Raw genomic sequence first — 15,954 nt, forward strand, 5'->3', positions numbered from 1 at the left:
AAAATCCTACCCACCGAACAAAACCAAAGCCAACGAAACAAACCCAAACCCCAATGACCAAGAGAAGGGAGAATTTGCTAGTTTCAGAACAAGGTCTGTTAAGCGAAGTACAACTTTCATCTCTTCGCAGAGGCTGGAATACTGCCATCATCCTTGGGGCCGCCGACTGCAGTAACAGGGCATCCACCTGCGCGGCGTGCGCGCGCCCGAGGAGGAGCGGCAGCGCGCGCAGACCCCGCTCCGCGCGCCCGAGCGCGCCGCTTCCCGGAGGCGGCGGCGGCGCCGCGGGGCCGGGGCTGCCCCGGCGGGGCGGGGCGGCGCATGCGCGCCCACGCTTGTTTGTCACACGGCTTATAAGGCGGGGCCGGCGGCGGCGCGGCAGCGCCTTTGTGGGGAGACGCCGCGTCGGCACCAGCGCCGCCCGCGCCGGGGCCGGGGCTCCCCGCCGCCCCCATGAGCCGCCTGTAGGGTCGGCGCCGCCGCACCCCTGCGCCCCAGGGGCTCGGGGTTGGTTGTTTTTGGCTTCCCCCTTCCCCCTTTTTTTTTTTTCTTACAGTCTATTTTTGTACACTTTGCTATAAAACCATGGTGCTGGGGAAGGTGAAGAGTCTGACGATAAGCTTTGACTGTCTGAATGACAGCAATGTCCCTGTATACTCTAGCGGGGATACAGTCTCAGGAAGGGTCAGTCTAGAAGTAACTGGGGAAATTAGAGTGAAATCCCTTAAAATCCATGCGAGGGGGCACGCTAAAGTACGTTGGACTGAATCGAGGAATGCTGGATCCAACACTGCCTATACACAGAACTACACCGAAGAAGTGGAATATTTCAACCATAAAGACATCCTGATCGGCCACGAGAGAGGTAAGGGCTGCGATGCTTTATTTTTTTATAGAAAAAAAGCATGCATCTTTGTGTCATCCCGGTTTAGCCCTGTCTTTTAATGGGTGCATTGGAGAGCAGGACATGCCCAGGGTCGTATCTTGGCGATGGAGTTACATACAGGAGATGCATTTGCAAAGTACCTGCAAGTAGGAGGACTCTCTTGCCCTTCAGTACGGCCGTATATTAATATATGAGGGTTTTTTGAGTGTTTTACCTTTTTTTTTTCCCCTGGTGATATTTAGTAGGATTTGCCTTACCGTGGGGAAAAACAGCTGTAAAATCACAGCCAGATGGGCAGCGGACTTTATTGGCAGAATCCTAGTTGAAACACAGCGAAAGCATAAAAACCATACTTTTTGACACGTGCGGGGTTCTACTGATGCTGTTGGGGTGATAATACAATGAATTTTTCAGGATGGCTGATTATTGGCAGATAAAGAGTCTTCTTGGCTCATTTTGACATATCACCACCCCACGTGTAATTTTCCCCTCATTTCAGTATTGCCCTCGCCCTGCTAAAAAGCTTTCATTTCCTTGGGCTGCCCCTACACCCCGCTCGGCAGTGGGGGTCACCGCGATGTAAGGGTATGTCCGAAAAGCCCTTGATGAGGAGCAAAAGGAGGGGGAGGAGAGAGAGAGGGGGGAGTGGTGTTGCGTAATGGAAGCATCTCTCCCAAAACTGGGGAGATGAGGACCTCCTGCTCCCCACTTCCCACTCGATCCGCCCTGGTGTCCCCACGAAGTGCGGACCCCTTCGCCAGGGGGGTGGAAGCGCTGGGCCCCGGGGTTGTCTGTGTTTTTTATTTCTTTTTGCTCCGAACTTCGCAGCCTTTGTTCGAAGCGGTTCAATCCTGTTTGGGACCGGCTTTGGAGGAGGGGGGTGGGCCGCCCGCTCCGCGCAGATTGGCCGCACGCGTCAGGTGGTGGCGATGACTTAATTCCCCAGCGCAAGAAAATAATATTAAAAATCGGTTATGTAATTTTTTGTGCTGCTTGTCGCCTTTTTTTTCCCGAATATGCATCATATACACTGCAGCAATGCGATACTTCTCGTTCTTTCCGGAAAAAAAAAAATGTCATTTTTGAACAACTCCGGGCGGCACCGAGCCCTTCATACAGTGTACCCGAGCTCAAACCTGTAGCGGAACTCGGGACTTTTTTATTTGCTTCATGTCTCGGGCACACAGCGCTAACGAGGTGACTTGCGGCTCCCACCCATCTGCCACCGCCTCAGGAATCACTCGCCCGAGCATAACTTCCCGGCACCTCTGGACGGCGGGTTCCAAGAGCTTGTGGACGGGAGTCTGCAGCCACGCAGGAGCCGCCCGCGGCGGGGGGAGCACGCGTGGGAGCGGGTGGGACAGAGGCCCCGCGGACCCGCTGTCGGCGGCCGCGTTTCAATGACTGCCCCGAGCGCAGACCCGCGCCCCCTGATTGGCCGGCCGCGGTTTGTTGCCCTGTTGCTAAGGCGATGCCCGCCGCTGATTGGCGGGGCGCTGGCGGCGGGGGTGAGGGAGCAGGTTTCGATGCCTGCCCCCGGCGGGTAGGGGCCTCTCCCCGAGGCGCTGGCTCGGCGCAAAGCACCTCAGAGAGAGAGGGCAGGGGGACGCGCTGCCCTCAGTCTCGTCCTTGCCGCCTCCTGTCGCCGGTCCCATCACCTGAGGGGTCTAGGCCCGGCGCGGGTGGCGGAAGGGTCCGCCCTCGGTGCGGAGCCGGCGGGCGCAGCGCACGCAGCGTGTTAGAGCGGCGGGGCTGGCGGCGCTCCGCGCGCGCCGGTTCAGGCCGGTCGGCTCCTGCTCCAGCCCGCGCTGATTGACAGCTCAGCACTTGTTTACCGCGGCGCGGCGGGACTGCTGAGCTGGCAGGAAGGGGGGGCCGGGCCGAAAGCAGCCGCAGCCGAAAGCAGCGCACCCGTTCTCGGAACAAAATTAAACAGAAAATAAATAAATCATAGTTATTGAAAAAAACACCAAACGCAAAACGACAATATAGAAGCCCACCCTCACGCCGACACATTGTCTCGCTTTTTCATCACATTTTCGTGATCTACGGGAAAATGTTGCGTCCTGAAGGTGTATTTATTTCCACATCTTGCTGCTAGGAGGTTGGTTTTTTTTTTCCTTGTTTTTTTAATTTGTTTTTAAGTTTTCGGTATTTACACTGTAGGAAGTAAAGCGTCGGCTCTTCTATAGGACAATAGAAACTTAGAACCCTGCTGCATGCCTCCATTAATGCTTCAGCGAGTCACACATAGGCTGTTCCCTTTCACTTTGTCTCGCTATAACCCCTTTTATAATTCCAGCCGTTTTTATCTGCGACTTGCTCAGTCATTTTTCACTCGACTTTTATTTTAACCAAGTCAGCGTTTTTCTGGTTTGATGTCAGAATAAACTACAATTTTCTTGTGGCATTTGAAGCTGGACAGATAGTCATGACCATAAAGAAGGGTTAGCATTCCTGGCATAAAACCAGAAAGTATCTATGCTCTGTCTGAGCAAGATCAAGTTAATCTATTAAAGAAATGAAAGGTTTAGCTCTAGATAGCATTAGTTGGGCAACTTGCCATTTCCTATGCCCCTGAGTGTGTTGGGTACTTTCAGGGTGTTGCCGGTATATTCTTACTCCTTTCTCACACTTTTTTTTTGTGTGTGTGATTAATGTCTGGACACTGTTGCCAGGCAGGAGATACAAAGAACCTGAATTTCTAAATTTAATCTTAAACAGCAGGCTTGGTACTGTTAATGCTGGTAAAAAGCCAGCTCTAGTTCATTCTGACTAGCAACTGCAGTGGAAAGCAGCATGATTTCCTTTACAGACCTTGAATGGAGGCCTTGAAATGGCAGCATTTGAAACTGTGTCACTGTTCAGAGGCAAGATTATATTGAAACATTAACCTCTGCTTCTAAGGCCGGCAGTCTTGCCTACCTTTCTGTCAGTCAGAGTTAGCCCTGAATTCCAGCAGTTAATAACTAATGGACTGAAGAACCTTGTTCCTGGGACACCACGTTCTTTGGGTCTTGTAAGCAACTTGCATTTTTTCTGGAAGAGAAGCCTACACAATGTATAACATGTGTGCAGCTGGATTAGCATGTTGGTTTTTTTCTCTTTTAGATGATGACAATTCAGAAGAAGGCCTTCACACCATCCATTCAGGAAGGCATGAATATGCATTCAGCTTCGAGCTTCCACAGACGTAAGTACCCCTCACAGTCCTCCTCCACACGGGGCTCTGCTGCCCACCCACCTGACCAAAACTCCTGCTGTGGGTGGAGGGGAAACCTTTTCAATGGTAGTAGGAATTGTGCTCCTAACATGCAGTAGAGAACATAATCTCATTAAACTGAAGAGGTTGCTTTTGCACTGATATACCCATCCTTTTTTAAAAAAAAACTCCACAAAAAAGGAGCTCACTGCTGCCCAGTTGCTCACTTTCTTTTTACCAAGTCTTACTGACTAACTAGATATTCCAGGCTATTTCCCCTTCCCAAGAAAAGGGAGAGGAATTTGAACTGTCACTGAAGTCCTGCAGAGTGGCTGAAATACCTTCTAATTCAACCATTTACTGGAGTTATGCAGACCAGCAGAACTAGAGATAAGATCACAGTGGAGTTGAGCTTTGTTTGGGCTCAAGTCTGGAACAGATGTGGCTAGTTTACTTAGATTTCAACAAAAGAGGAGGTTGTTCTTATTCAGATAGGATGTATGTACCCAGGGTGGCTATTTATACAGAAGGCCTGGGTGGAAACAAACTTAAGAAAGGGTGGTTAGAGTAAGAGGAATTTTCCTAGCAAATCCCATTTGGTTTAGAAAACAAAGGCAAAGCAAGAGTACGAGTAGAAGTTTGTTCTGGTAAGATAAAAACTGTTGCCCCACTCCTGTCTGAAATATGTACTGTAGGCACTGTGGATGTAATATTGGACATAGTAGAGTTGGAAATATAGAAATGAGCTAAAAATACAAGTTCCAGTAAAATCAAATACACAGGAAAAGAGGGAATATGAATATGGATAAAAAATGAGCCTTTTACTGTAAAAGGCAAGTAGCAGTCATTAAAAACTTGAAAATTTGGCAGTTTTATGTGAATAAGCTCACTGCCTAATATTAAGGTTGTTTATTAGAGGTGCTGGTTTTAGGAAAATGTGCAGGTGGCAAACACTTTAACAGTTTCAAAGAGAATGGCGCAGGACTTCTACATAGTTTCAGTAAGATTTTCTGGGAAGACCTGTGAACATGGAGATTTTTCAAGACAATTTAGCATTCTGTAAAAATCTCAACCGTAAGGCTAGTACTGATTTTCCCTTGAGTTTAATGGGGCATTTAGAAAACAACAAAAAATCCCAAACCCAAAACATTTAAAGCATGAATATGAAATGCTTAGCTTGAAGGGAAACAGCGAGATAGCAAAAGATCACAAGCATTGGTCAAATCATTGGTTCTTTTTAAATGCCATGAAGGAATAGCTGTTAAGCCAGTTTTTAATAATACTGGAAAAACAAAGAGTGATATTAAAAGCCTGAACTTTGACACTGCCTACTTACTTGCTATTTTGTGTCCATAGAATATTTCCAAAACTGGCTTAAACTTCAGAGCAACAGTGGAAAGATGTGCATCATCCTTACTGATTTTTCCTTTACAGAAGATGGGACAGAATGAAAAACTGAAGTTTTAATTGCGTTATTAGGGGAAAAACTAAACATTTCAAATGTGCAAATAGTGAAGTCAAACCTGTAACTGAAAGAGTAATTCTAGTTAAGCACTAGCATGGCTAGTATTAGTCTCTTTGGAAAATAGGGAAATATTACAAATACTTTATTTTAATGTATATATAAGTATGTATTCAGAACATAGTAAAATACAAAAAAAATTTAAATTATTTAATTCAAAAATACAAAAATAAACAGAATAAGTTACAAAAACTACTGTTAATTGGAAATAATTGTGCTTTAAAGATACTTTATGATACTACAGTAAAAAAGGCAATGTTCACAGGTCTGGAAATACTACCTGCATCATCTTTCTTCCAGCTTCTAAAGACTTCCTTCTTTTGACAAATTTCAGAGTAGTTTTCATGATTTTATATGTGTGTGTGTATATATAAATACATATATGGGAATATGTGTACATTCTTAAGTATTATAAATGTTCTAAGCTGTCTCATCAGGGTAGAGAAAGAGTAGAAGGTGCTCAAAATAGCCTCTCTTCAGAACTCCATGTTGTGATATTTACTCTGCTTAAGGTGAACCTCACTATTGAAGTGACAGCTAAAAGTAACCTGATGTTGAGCTACTGACCAAGTAAATAATACACAATGGCGACATCCAAAACTATAATTTGTTGGTGCCAATGGTAATTCTAAATTGGCAGTCAAAAGGGCATACTTTACCCCAGATGTGGAAGTGGCCTCTTAAGCTTAAGGAAAATCTGTGCTCTCCTGGCATTTTCTAGTACAATTCTCTAATTGATTCCTGAAATTCATGGAAAACTATAGTAGGATAAATTGGAGATGATTTTTTCTCCCATCTTTAATTATTGAATTTTTCTGAGATCCTCTACATTAAGTACTACAGTGCATTAAAAATGCAGGTCTATATACTAATCACTGTCTTGATCAATTGTATCATTACCCAGTTTTGACCTTTGTGTCCTGCACAGACCACTTGCTACCTCATTCGAAGGCAGACATGGCAGTGTGCGCTATTGGGTGAAAGCCGAATTGCATAGGCCTTGGTTTCTACCAGTAAAATTAAAGAAGGAATTTACAGTCTTTGAACATATAGATATCAACACTCCTTCATTACTGGTAAGAATTGACAGAATTATTCATTTTTTGTTTCTGGCATAAAAAAATAATGAAGTTTAATAACTGAAACAGTCCATGTCTAATTTTACCTACTACATTACCTATACTTACTTGATACTTAGTTACAGCCAATCTTCTAAGTATTACATTAGCTCTGCAACTCTGTAAGTTCTTCCATTTTAAAAGCTACGTTTTCCTGTACTTGGAGTTGCTTTACTTTTAAGATATGTAAAATGGTTTTGTCAATTTAAATTAATAGTAAATTGTTAAGTGTGAGTAAGAAGGAAAATTTCGAGAGCTGTTCTTCTTTGATTCTGAAGAAAGAGCAGTGACATGTAAAAGAATTAGTGTCACAGACTGCAAACTAAAAATGCAAAGTAAATAATGTACTGATGTGCATAATTGATCATTTTCATATGGATAGTTTTCTACCAATGGGGAGAAATTATCACAATGCTCTATAATCTTTTTCTGAAGTATCATTTCATTAAAATAATTTCAGTGTCACTACTCCTTTCAATGAGGATTTGAATTCAATCAGACCTAAAATTCCATTCCCCCCCACTCTTCTTCAAATTCACCCCCCATTGGGGGGGGAAAAATTCTCAAAATCCATTGAAATAGGTTTCTTGTGTGTATGGGTGAAAAATCAGACTTGCAAGGGGATATTGGCCTTGCACAAATTCCATTAAAATCAAAAGACTCTCATTTCTCTCATTTAGGGCTTTCGATCAAGTCCTAAATGCTGGTGTCATGTAAAATAACAAAATCTGTTTAATACAGATGAAACAGGATCATTTTGAAACAGGAAATAGCAGGAGTCAAGGTTACAGTACTTTACCTTAGTTACTGTTTCTGAAATACTATGCTGCATAGAGATAGACATTCTATGGTGGTATATGTAGGCTATAAAGCCTTTCTTAAGCTGTGCTAAATTTATTTATGTATAAAAAACTTGTTTTAAGTATAACTGCAGTATGAAGTGTAGCAAAAAGGCACTGTTAATGAGTGTGGAATTAGAATAAAGCTTATAGTTAGCATGGTGCAATTTGCTTGAGGTTTTTCCCTCTAATTAAAATTAGATATGCATAGAATGTGTATCTAAATGCATAGAATGTATATAATAATATTTTTTGTGTTGATTAGAACAGATTAAAAGATTTGTGGAGCACTCTATTATATGGAAAATTTTGTTCTTTTTTTGCAGTCACCCCAAGCAGGCACAAAAGAAAAAACTCTCTGTTGTTGGTTTTGTACCTCAGGCCCAATATCCTTAAGTGCCAAAATTGAAAGGAAGGGCTACACCCCAGGTACGTAACAGAAGTAATTATAGGAAATGTTTTTCCTTCCCTTTTAAAATGACAGTGTGTACTTAGCTGCTGTTATATAAAAGAAATACTTAAACTATTCTTACCATTTTGATTTGCATTCATCTGTCTTGCTATTTTAAATGACTGATTTTGTTAGCTTGCTCTGTCTCCATATTGTTAAAGGACATTGCTTTTATTGGGCCTATGCATTTTTCTGTTAGATTTACCTCATGGTGACCTTACTCCTGCTAGCTTCAGTGGATATTGTTCAAAGTGTGGAGCATTGCTAGCAGCATCCAGTGTTTTATAACAGTACACAGTATGTGCCAATTTGCTTCAGGTGCCTTGCGAATACATAGAAAAGAATGAAATGTTGCTTTGTTTCAGGTGAATCAATTCAGATCTTTGCTGAGATTGAGAACTGCTCTTCCCGTGTGGTGGTGCCAAAGGCAGCCATTTACCAAACACAGGCATTTTATGCCAAAGGGAAAATGAAGGAAGTCAAGCAACTTGTTGCTAGCCTGCGTGGGGAATCCTTGTCATCTGGCAAAACAGAAACCTGGAATGGCAAACAGTTGAAAATTCCACCTGTTTCTCCTTCAATTCTTGACTGTAGTATAATCCGTGTGGAGTATTCACTGATGGTATGTTGGGTTGTTTAATTGGAGCATGAGTAGTTTCCATGATTCCTTGCAAATTGTTAACAAAGCATTGTGAACTGCTAACAAGTTACAAAAGAAGTACACAGTCTAGATTAGGTGTCCTACAGGAATTCTGTAAGTAAATTCAGTTTAAATCTTGCATGTTCTAAGGAAATGTGTTACAAGTATGTAACATTTCTATGTGAGGATTTGTGTTAAGAGTATAGAGCTGCCTTTGTCTTGGGGGGGGCTATTTGTCTCCATAGGGACATTGTCTCTAAAATGAACAAAATGAAATTTCAGTCACTTGTGAAAAGTTACATGGCTGGAGATTTTAGCCTAAAAATTAGGAAGTGCTCATACAAACCTATTTTTAATCTATATTTTTTTTATTGTTCTTTAGGTATATGTGGATATTCCTGGTGCCATGGATTTATTCCTTAACTTACCACTGGTCATTGGCACCATTCCTCTACACCCATTTGGTAGCAGAACATCAAGTGTAAGCAGCCAGTGTAGCATGAACATGAATTGGCTTGGTCTGACACTGCCTGAAAGACCAGAAGGTAACCTGACAAAACAAGTCTGTTTCGATTTTTGTGTGCTTTATTCATTGCTGTAATGCAAACAGATACAAATTACATTCTTCATAATAAGATCCATAGAAGGTCCTTTGTGGATGCTTCCTTGCTACCTGCTTGCTCTGTGTAGAAGAATGGAGTTCCCTTCTTTGCCTTCTTCTCTCAGGTGTACAAGCAGTGCAATTCAGCTGCTTGGAAGCTGGTACAAACGAAAGCACAGAATGCCATTGTACCTGGGCAGAATTAATTCTGCCTCCAGTATCCCAGCTGTATTCTTGCTTGTAAGTCAGTGTAACCTGTCAGAATAGCAGCTAAGGTGATCTTTATTGTCCTTAGTAGGCAAGACATTGTGAAAGGATAATGTAATCCATTTCAGTGGGAATCTCTTTTGTCAAAGGAGAAGCTCTGTAGCTTCTTTCTTTTTGCATATAAACATATGGGTGTTTTAATGTACAGATCCCAGACTGATGATGGAGTCCAGAGGAGTGCAATGTCCTGTAATTCCTGCCTGTAATAGAAATTCAGTGTTCTGAGTATGCTTTAAATTTGAAGGTGATAATTAAGCCACAGTGAGCAATGGTTAGTCTGCTGTTGCATTTGAGCATAGCTGTAAAATAAACTATAGCAACCTACCCTCTTTTTCATGTTCAATAACTGTGTAAAAATCACAGAAATAATTTATCTAAATGCCTGGTGCATTTTACAGTATAAAAGTTTAATATTTATCATGTTATGTGTTTTGACATGCATAAGAACTTGTTGTTCGAACTGCGTGTGCCTTTTCCCTGCAGCACCTCCCAGCTATGCAGAAGTGGTTACGGAGGAGCAACGGCAGTCCAGCCTTGCACCCTTAGGTGTTTGTGATGACTTTGAGAGAGCGCTTCCAGGACCACTGTTTGCATACATCCAGGAGTTTCGTTTTCTGCCTCCACCCCTCTATTCAGAAGTAGGTACCTCAAAATATAATTATGAATGCACTGTTTCTTGAATTCTGTCATGTGGAATAAATGTAAGAAACTGTTTCTACTTTAAGAAAACCGGGACAAATAAGCAAAAATATGAAAAGGTAACTTAGTTTTAGCAAAGTGCAGGTAAATTGCATAAAAAATTTCCAGGGTTCTTCACTATTGTAGTGCTCATAGAGATTCTGAAATTGTTTTGCGCTCTCTCAGTGACTTTATTAAAGTTATATTGCATTATATATGTAATACATGGCATTAGTGAATACCAACATTTTGAATCTATAGATGCACAACAAACTGTTTTTCACCTCTGCTCTCTAAAAGTACTCTGTTTTTTTAGCTCTTTGTATATATTACTTTCAGAATTTCCATGCACAGAGGTGTTCTTTCTGGCTCAGGTTTCTCTAAATGCATAGTTCAAACACTTCTGTCTGCAAGTTAAGTTCTGTGAAAGTCACTCAGTAACTGGGACACAAGTTCAGGCTTCAAAACCTGCAAAAGCCATGTTCATATTTTTCAAAGAAAAGCAGTAGTATAGGACAAAATAAAATAGTGTCCTTTGGCTAAATCTTGCTTGGATCCACCCACTCTTGATTGTTTCTATTCCTCTTGAAGCACTTAATCTGCTAGTGAGTGAGTGGCATGTTTTTTGTGTCTCTCCTATAACATAAGCCTAGAATATGACTCTGGGGACTTTCGTTTTAGGTACCCTGAATATTTAGAAGTAAGCTTTTCCTTTGTTCTAAAAAATGTATTTTTAAAATAACTGACCAAACTATCTAATGTCCACTTAAACTATACTTCCTATTGAGTTTTGGAGACCTAAATTAGAGACGATGTTCTTCACCTCTTTCTTTTTGTTGAAAAGAAGAGGAGGTAATGTGTGGTACATATGAACTTCTGAAACATTTTATGGGGTTTTTCAGGATTCATAACTTACAAATTAAGTAGAAGAACTTTTTACTAATAATTTTGTGCCTTTTTAAGTCAAATGTCTTCCAAAATCAATGTAGTATTTAAAGTTACATGTTAAAGTGATGAGTCCAGTTGCCTTCTTTCTTTGCAATAAATAATGTAGAACATTTGTGCTACTAGCAGATTTTTTACGATTTTTTATTCCATGTTTGTGCTTATTCTTAAGCTACCATCAACATGCAGTTTAAAGTGTTTCACTGTACTTAGTAATATTCAATTCAAAGTTTTATCTAATTTTTAGAGATACTTCAGTTACCTGAGTAACTTTTGGATTAGGAATACCATTTATCTCTGACTGTCTTGGACTTTAAAAATCTGTGTTTGGATTGATTTATTTTCTAGCAATCAGTCCTAAAAATACCTTAGGTTGTTGTGTTTTTTTCTCTTTTGTTTAGATTGATCCAAACCCAGATCAACCCACAGACGACAGACCATCTTGCCCTTCTCGTTGAAAGAATCCATAAGAAGCTGACTTGATTTGGGTTTGGAATCATACCTGCCATGTTGAAGGTCAAGGCATCATAGTGGAGACACACTTTCAAAGAAAGTGGGTTTGCTCTAGCCTGTGTGGTGAATAAATGAAAACAACCTGTGATCATGCTTTGAAGCCTACAGTAACATTGTAGGACTGCTCCACATGCTTGAAGAACTGAGCTTTCCCCCCTTCCTCTTAAATACTGGCACATACTAGGAGCAGCCTTACTAACCTACAGTCATGTGTGTCCAAACACTCAAACCACGTTAAGAGAGGTGTGGCTTCCTCTTACAATTTGGAAATTTGCACATGCTTATTGCTTACCTTGTGCGGTTCTGTGTCACTACAGCTTTTTCTCATTTACACCGGACAGTTGTTACCCCTTTCTTATGTCTTGTGGTCCGCACAATAAGGAGCAAAAGAAAGCTTTGACAAAAAAGAAAGAAACAAACAAACAAAAAACCCAACAGTAACAGACTTTGACAAATGCACTGACTTTTTTTTTAATTTAATGTAGCCTGGACTTTACCTGCATATGCACATGCTCAGAATTGTCCTAGTAGGCTGATCATGTATCACCTCTTCAGCTTGGATCCTATTGTGGATTTATTTTACAAACATCAAATGCCTTCAAGCCAATCCTTCTTGCTGTATGTTTTGCAGCCTACTGTAGTAGATAAGCAACAGATATGGGGATAGGGAGGGAGGGTGTGAAGAGTTAATAGAAAGAAACTAATAGACTTCGTCAAGATTGTATACTTTCTTGATTTCTTTTAAGAATTTGTTGCCTTTCTACTATTATCGCAAAGCAGCATTTTGTTACAGACTGCCTAAAAATCACTTAATCTCAGGTGAACTCATCACTTGCCAAACTGTTGGAATGCTATTTGTTTTTTTACGTTGCACTGTTGAGTTAGTTCTTTTTTTGTGTTTGTGTTTTGTTTTTTGTTCTTTACTTGAGAGGGAGATCTGGAATAAGGACATACACAAAAGTTACAAAATCCTCCTCATTCCCATTTCTCTTTCTGCATTATAAAAAAAAGATGTTCAAGTTGTGAAGCTCTAAAAAAAAAGGCATAAATGAAAGCAGCACCAGCAGACACCAGCTGTTCCTCAAAAGAGTGTTAGAAGGAAGTGGTCATACACTGTCCAGGATTCACAGACAGATCAATATCTCAAGTAGTAGGGATAGGAAGGGAAAGCAAATTTATTTTTATATATAGCTACTTAATCACCAAAAATTCTATATGTGATGAGTGTAGTAGAAAGTATATTTCAAACTGCAGGAAAAGCTTCTTTTATGCTAAGAGCTCAGTTTGTGCGCTTTGTATTACCTTTAGGGTTTATGATGCTGTACAAGTTTAGAAGTGTAACTAAAGCAAGTAATATCAGTGTTACCAGCCAAACTCAAATATGAGTTAGCTGGAAGTGCTTTGATAACTGCATCTTCTGTGGCACTCTCAAGAGCTTTAAAACAAACAGAACCGTGAATTATACCATGTGTTCATGCAGAATGCAAGAAATCGTATGGAAAGAGTGTGCCCTTGAGTGTGCCACAGGAAAAAGAGTGCAATGGAGCCATTACCTGTGCTAACAAATGCCAGTGCTTACATGCTAGAGATGTACAATGAAAGTCAACTTTGCTCTTCAGAAGCAATGGAACACAGGTCACTGACAAAGGGACGCTATTCTGGTTTTGACTATTTGAACAAATAAGATCTAATCCATCAAATACCTGTCTCCCTGTGCAATAAAAAAGCTCCGAAGAGAGTCGGAGAGGGGAGGCTGGCGTTTCTGCATGGTGCTCATTTTTAAAAACCTTTGCCTTGTTTTTAAGGCTTCATAAATGCGACAAAATAGGCTTTTCCATAAGTGGCCTTTATGATAACATGAAAGATCATTCATGTTTCAAAAATGACAACAGGGTGATAAAATACATATGAGTCGCGTTTTAAGTGATTCAGTTAAAAGGCTTAGGCTTTGAGTGGGAATGTTGGCGAGAAGGAAATTGGATGATGTTACTAGGCCAATTTTGTGGATGTCCCTTCCCTCTACCCTCTCCAACCAGGCAATTTTTAAAGCTGATGGGATCGTTGGTATAAAAGGGCATTTGGTGGTTTTACTTTTTTTTTCCTTTTTTGTTCTTTTTACAGACTAGGGAACAATTGCTGATATACATAGCATTAAAGTACTTACCGCAATACAATGGAAAATTGTGTATGAGGCAGGATTGACCAATATCATAGTAATTGACTTGGCATTTCAGCCTTTGTGATTAGAATGAAAAATTGTATAAGGTTATCAAACAAAGACTTTCGGTTTAAATTACTCAGAGGCATTACTCTCCCACAAATATTGGTCAATTCTCAGCATTATAAAACTTCAGGTTCACAGTTGAAACCCAGTATTTGTTAGAGAATTCTGATCTGAATTAGGAAAAAGTAAGTAAAATCCAAACATTAGAGAAACAAAGTGCAATATTAAATGTTTGCTTTATAGATTATATTCTATGGCTGTTTGTACTTTCTTTTTGTTTGTTTTTAGTTTTGGTGCTGAATATGTCCTTGTAGACTCTTGTTTTAAGAAAACAGTATGTGGAAAACAGTTTAATTTTTCCTATTGCTCTTCCTTGTGGAAAATAAACTTTTTTAAAAAAAAGGTTTTAAATGTTGTATCTATGTACCATAAAAAACACAAGTATCACATAATACAGGAACTTACTGCAGGAAAACATGTATTGCTTTCTCAAAAAACAGAAAAACTATTTCTAGAACTACACCGCTGAGTACCGCTGAAGTCTAGTTTTGGGATCCTGTCTCTTTTATTCACATCACTGAGCTCATGGGGCCAGGTCCCAGATGGGAAATGCCTTTTTAGGACTCTGTATCACATTACAGCTGCGGTGACCCTGTTTTGAGGTGTCTGATCCTTTGCCTGAGGAGGTGACACAAATTTTGGGGGAATAGGAGGAAGGAGGGGAGTGACTTCAAAGGTCTAGTTTGCAGATGGAACATGCATGACATGAAGTTTGTTGACTTGGGGTGTAGAAGATGTCTTCTGCTGTTCGCTTGCAAGTAGAGATGTGGAAATGTGTGCCCTGTGCAGTGTTGTTGAGTCTCCCCTGTGTGCCAGCAGCGTGGCAGTGCTGCAGCATGTCCTGTATGCTGTGTACAGGCAAAATGTATTGTCATCATCCTTCAGGATGAGCATGTCATTTGACCTGTGACAAGATCAGGGGCTTGAGTGGCAGGCCTGCCCTGTGCACCTCTCTTGGTGGTTGGGGTACTGGGCCACAATGTTCCCACAATATCTTCACTTCAGGGAGGCAGCTGCTGACGTGGATGACACAAACATTGATCCAACACCCTACATAATACAAACAATAGGACCTTATCTCTAAGAAGAGCATTTCAGCTTAATTTTGTTTTTGGTGAAGAATTCAGACAGACTTAAGAGTTCATTCCCTCCTTATTAATAACACTCTTAATAGTATTTGCCTAAGTTCAGGTTAAAACCAATAAGAAATGTGAAGGTTGTCATTTTGCTAGCCTGCTTGGAGATGTGTTACTGTGTATAACCTCTACTAGCAAAGAAGGACTGCGCAGTTTCTCCCGAACTACCCCACCAGTGGGTTGGGGAGGAGAGTCAGAAGAGTCAAGTAACAAGACTCATGAGTGGAGATAAAAGCAGTTTAATAAAGCAAAAGCCACAGACACAAAGCAAACCAAGGAATTCATTCTCCATTTCCAATGTACAGGCTTGGATTCAGCCATCTCCAGGAAAGCAGAACTCCATCATACCTTAATGGTGACTTGGGAAGACAAACTCTATGACTCTGAATGTTCTCCCACTTCTTTCCCCGCCTCTGTATGCTGAACATGATACCATGTATCCTAGAATATCCCTGTGATCAACTGGGGATCAGCTGTCCCAGCTGTATCCCCTCCCAACTCCTTATCTACGCCCAGCACACTCACTGATGAGCTGATTCAAGAAGCAGGAAAAGACCTATATGCATTGTGAGCTCTGCCCAGCAGTAACTAGAACATCTCTGTGTTGTCAGTGCTGCTTTCTGTGCAAATCTGAAACACGTCCCTGTAATTGCTACTGTGACAGAAATTAACTACCCCAGTCAAAACGAGAAGAAATTCCTTCTTAGCTAAGCATGTATGTGTATATATATATTTTGGTTTTTTATACCTACACAAACTTTTTAGTGCTATATGACAGAGTTAGAATTTAAATTAGAACCATTAAAGGGACACTGCTAGCAGCTCTGTGCAACATCTTGAAATACTACATTTTCAGACCAGTACCTCTACAT

At 41.0% G+C, this 15,954-nt stretch overlaps 1 protein-coding gene across 3 annotated transcripts; it reads left to right on the forward strand.

Moving 5' to 3' along the window:
• The first annotated feature begins 372 nt into the window (after positions 1–372).
• On the forward strand, positions 373–14,297 carry ARRDC3 (arrestin domain containing 3). 3 transcript variants are annotated; one of them, XR_004061494.1, is made up of 8 exons: positions 373–865; positions 3,998–4,079; positions 6,515–6,686; positions 7,894–7,996; positions 8,384–8,640; positions 9,041–9,203; positions 9,972–10,164; positions 11,551–14,297. XR_004061494.1 is itself a non-coding variant. In XM_030968519.1 (8 exons), the coding sequence occupies exons 1-8, from the start codon at positions 586–588 to the stop codon at positions 11,605–11,607; spliced, it is 1,269 nt and encodes a 422-aa protein (XP_030824379.1). In that variant the 5' UTR covers positions 373–585; the 3' UTR covers positions 11,608–14,297. The 3 variants fall into 3 exon arrangements, 2 of the variants coding, with proteins under 2 accessions (XP_030824379.1, XP_030824380.1); XM_030968519.1 differs by having other exon boundaries at positions 10,010–10,164; XM_030968520.1 differs by having other exon boundaries at positions 6,539–6,686; positions 10,010–10,164.
• Positions 14,298–15,954: the final 1,657 nt, after the last annotated feature.

This window comes from Camarhynchus parvulus, chromosome Z (assembly GCF_901933205.1).
Source record: "Camarhynchus parvulus chromosome Z, STF_HiC, whole genome shotgun sequence".
In the NCBI taxonomy this organism is placed as follows: domain Eukaryota; kingdom Metazoa; phylum Chordata; class Aves; order Passeriformes; family Thraupidae; genus Camarhynchus; species Camarhynchus parvulus.